This window comes from Eimeria mitis, genomic scaffold, assembly GCF_000499745.2.
Source record: "Eimeria mitis Houghton genomic scaffold, Emh_scaff6369, whole genome shotgun sequence".
NCBI classification, from domain to species: Eukaryota; Apicomplexa; class Conoidasida; order Eucoccidiorida; family Eimeriidae; genus Eimeria; species Eimeria mitis.
The window spans coordinates 1-2,940 of NW_024015732.1; the positions used below are offsets into that span (position 1 = coordinate 1).

Genomic DNA, 2,940 nt, shown 5'->3' on the forward strand with positions numbered 1-2,940 from the left:
CCCCATCAACGAGAAGGCTGGCAAGGTCTCGAAGGACGTTCTTTTCCTCCGCAAGAAACTCAGATTCTAATCCAGAGTTGTTTCTTCTTGTTTCCGTGGAGGGGATAGTGTGAGGATCTTGTTGGTTAAGAGGAAACACTATTTGGGCTTCTGCTCAAAATGACGGGCTGCTGAAGATGCGCCAGGCCTTCAGCAGTGTGCGCGTTTTGGTGAACTCGGGGGGATTTTTGCCCCCATAAGTCGTAATAAACTTTAAGAAAACGTTTCTGCACAGCTTTTGCTGCAGTACTTGCGGTATCGGACCACCGCTGCTGTATACCAGCTCGTTTTGCTATTTCAGTTTCACATTCAGTCAGTAGAAGTACTTCGAGCTCGGCGTAGAGAGAGCACTCTGTAGAGCATAGGATGGCGATAAAACGCGCATCTGCGGAAGAGGCTGAGGCATTGAGCCTCTGATCTCGCGCCGCTCCATGCACGGTGTGCACCCTTGCATTGTTGCAAGAGGTCGTATTACTCTAGGCTACTATGCTGATCTCACTCTAGAGTCCTTTTCCTGTGAATATCTCGCGAGCTTCTGGCTGCTTCAATGCTTGCCAACTGTTGGCGGCTAAGGCTGCTAGTTGTATTCCACTGGATGGTGATAAGGCGACTCTCTGGGGTCCGTAGTAGGGACGCAAGCAGGAGCAGATAGCACACAGTATGTTTCTTAGAGTTACTGGAGATGGTGTTAGGCAGGCAGGAGGCGCTGCGCACGCCAAATGAGTGAAATGCGCGAGCTATATACACCGAAGTTATTTTCCTGCCCAGACGCACAGAAGGTTAAAGGGAGGAGGGTGTATGGTGGTCACCTGAGACTGGCGGGAACGCATATAAGTTAATAACTGCTATAGAGGCGTTAACGCGGCAAACGGGGCTTCGGAAATTACAAAAGAAGCGATATACATCCATAAGTATGATGAAAGTTTTCCCTTACAGCTTGTTGTAGCTACGTTGTAAGTGAGGTGTTTACTCTGGGTGGCACCACAACCCCACACACACCCGGAAGACATGCGTGTTCGTGATTGGTGATCTAACGGCTCTTCCCTTCAAATCTTCGTTAAAATTGTTTTATATACTTTCACAAAGAAGGCTGAGGCTGACTTTGTGGCCTTTGCGTCGCTGAGTCGCTAGCGCAACAAGCGGAGCCACAGCAGCGTCCTTAGCTGCTGGCGGCAGTTCGTTGAAGCTGCAGAACCCCTTAGCTATTATTCTTATTATCGTCTTCACGATGAGTCCGTAGAAGGGTCTTCCTGCCTGCGCATACACCTGAGCCGGCAAGCCGCAGCAGCAAGCCTTCTTGGTATTCACCCCTAGCAACAGTGCCCGTCTGTAGGCTTCAAAGAAACTCAAGTTCAACATCATGGTGCCCAAAACCGAGCGTCCGCCCGTTCCAAACCCATATGCGATCGACTATGCCCCCACAGACCGCGCAACCTGCAAGGTTCGTGGTTTCTCCTGCGTGTTGACACTTAGTAAAACATCGTAAAATCAAGTTCAAGCTGGTCCAGATGACCAGATATCTATCAGTAGAATCCCGTGCATGTGTGCAGGGATGTGATGGGCGCATCGGGCTGGATTCTCTGCGCTTCATACGAAAGGTNAATCCCGTGCATGTGTGCAGGGATGTGATGGGCGCATCGGGCTGGATTCTCTGCGCTTCATACGAAAGGTTTGGAGCCGTTTCCATGACGGCTTCGACGAGTTGAAGTACCACTTGCGTTGTGGCAAGAAGTATACGGATAACCTGGCGGAAATCAGACGTAAGGGAACCGAAGATGTTGTACCACTGCAGAGAGACCTTTTCGCATCATCAGCAGCAGAAAGTGATAGAAAGGCGCATCGGTGGCCCCTTAGAAAGAGACAAACAGGCGCATAAGGGGCTTCCCAAATGCGTTGTAAGTCATGAAAAGGATGACACCAAAGGCAACCCATGCAGCGTATGTGATGTCTTGTGCTGCATTGTCTACACGACAGTGTGGCAGGCGTTACGCTGGAGCGACATTCTCCGAGTTGCAAAGAGCTTCAACACAACAATTGACGAGGAGCAGTGCGTGTGACTCGATGGCCTCATCTCGAACCCGAACAAACAATATGCACGGATGCAGCTTAGTTCTGCTCTTCCTCACCCCCCACAGTACTTTGTCAGTACTTAGAATGCGCGTTTGGCGGTGTCCTGACTGCAAATTTTCCTGTTGTTTGCGGTGTACGCAGCCCTGCAGTGCAGGCCGTGAAGAGACGCAGCGATGCGATATGGAGCCTCAAAGCACTTCTTATGGTAGGCANCCTGCAGTGCAGGCCGTGAAGAGACGCAGCGATGCGATATGGAGCCTCAAAGCACTTCTTATGGTAGGCACCAACATGTTGCTGCAGCTGGTGCAGCTGCAGCTGGTACGGGGGTTTCTCAGCTGCATATTTTAAGGTTTCGCCGGCTTCGCTTCTGCGCCCTGTGCAGGAAATCCCGAAGAAGCAGTTGCTGCCAATTCTGGATGCAAATGGAATCCCCTACAACGATAAGAAAATATCGGTGAGTCTTTAGTGCAGTGCTTTCCTACTGCTGATCTGTCTGTCTTTCCTTGTAACCCCTTTCTGACGCCGAAGGCTGAGGTGCAGTGTAGTGGATTGCTCACATCTATGACATGTTCTTAGGTTGGCGAGGCAGCGCATATCGTGGCTGATGGATTTATGTTTGGGAAATTCCCCCCCTGTCAGATCTGCGGGAACTCTGCACTTGTTCAAGTAAGTGAATGAGCTCGACAAAAACCCCATTTTTTTCCTTTGTGGGTCTTGTTGGACTGAGACGAATTTTATGCTACGGAGGAAAGTGCTGATGCGGTGCAGTACGGAGGCGAAATCCGCTGCAAGGGCTACGTATCAGCCACTACAAAGTGCGTCTTCTCGTTC

At 50.5% G+C, this 2,940-nt stretch overlaps 1 protein-coding gene across 1 annotated transcript; it reads left to right on the plus strand.

The window, feature by feature from the left end:
• Nucleotides 1–1,399: 1,399 nt before the first annotated feature.
• Nucleotides 1,400–2,787, plus strand: EMH_0087200 (uncharacterized protein; the record flags this gene model as incomplete). The annotated part of the gene is given in 6 exon segments (XM_038022916.1): nucleotides 1,400–1,480; nucleotides 1,661–1,799; nucleotides 2,264–2,319; nucleotides 2,323–2,385; nucleotides 2,492–2,563; nucleotides 2,686–2,787. Coding segments are annotated over 6 exon segments (513 nt in total).
• Nucleotides 2,788–2,940: the final 153 nt, after the last annotated feature.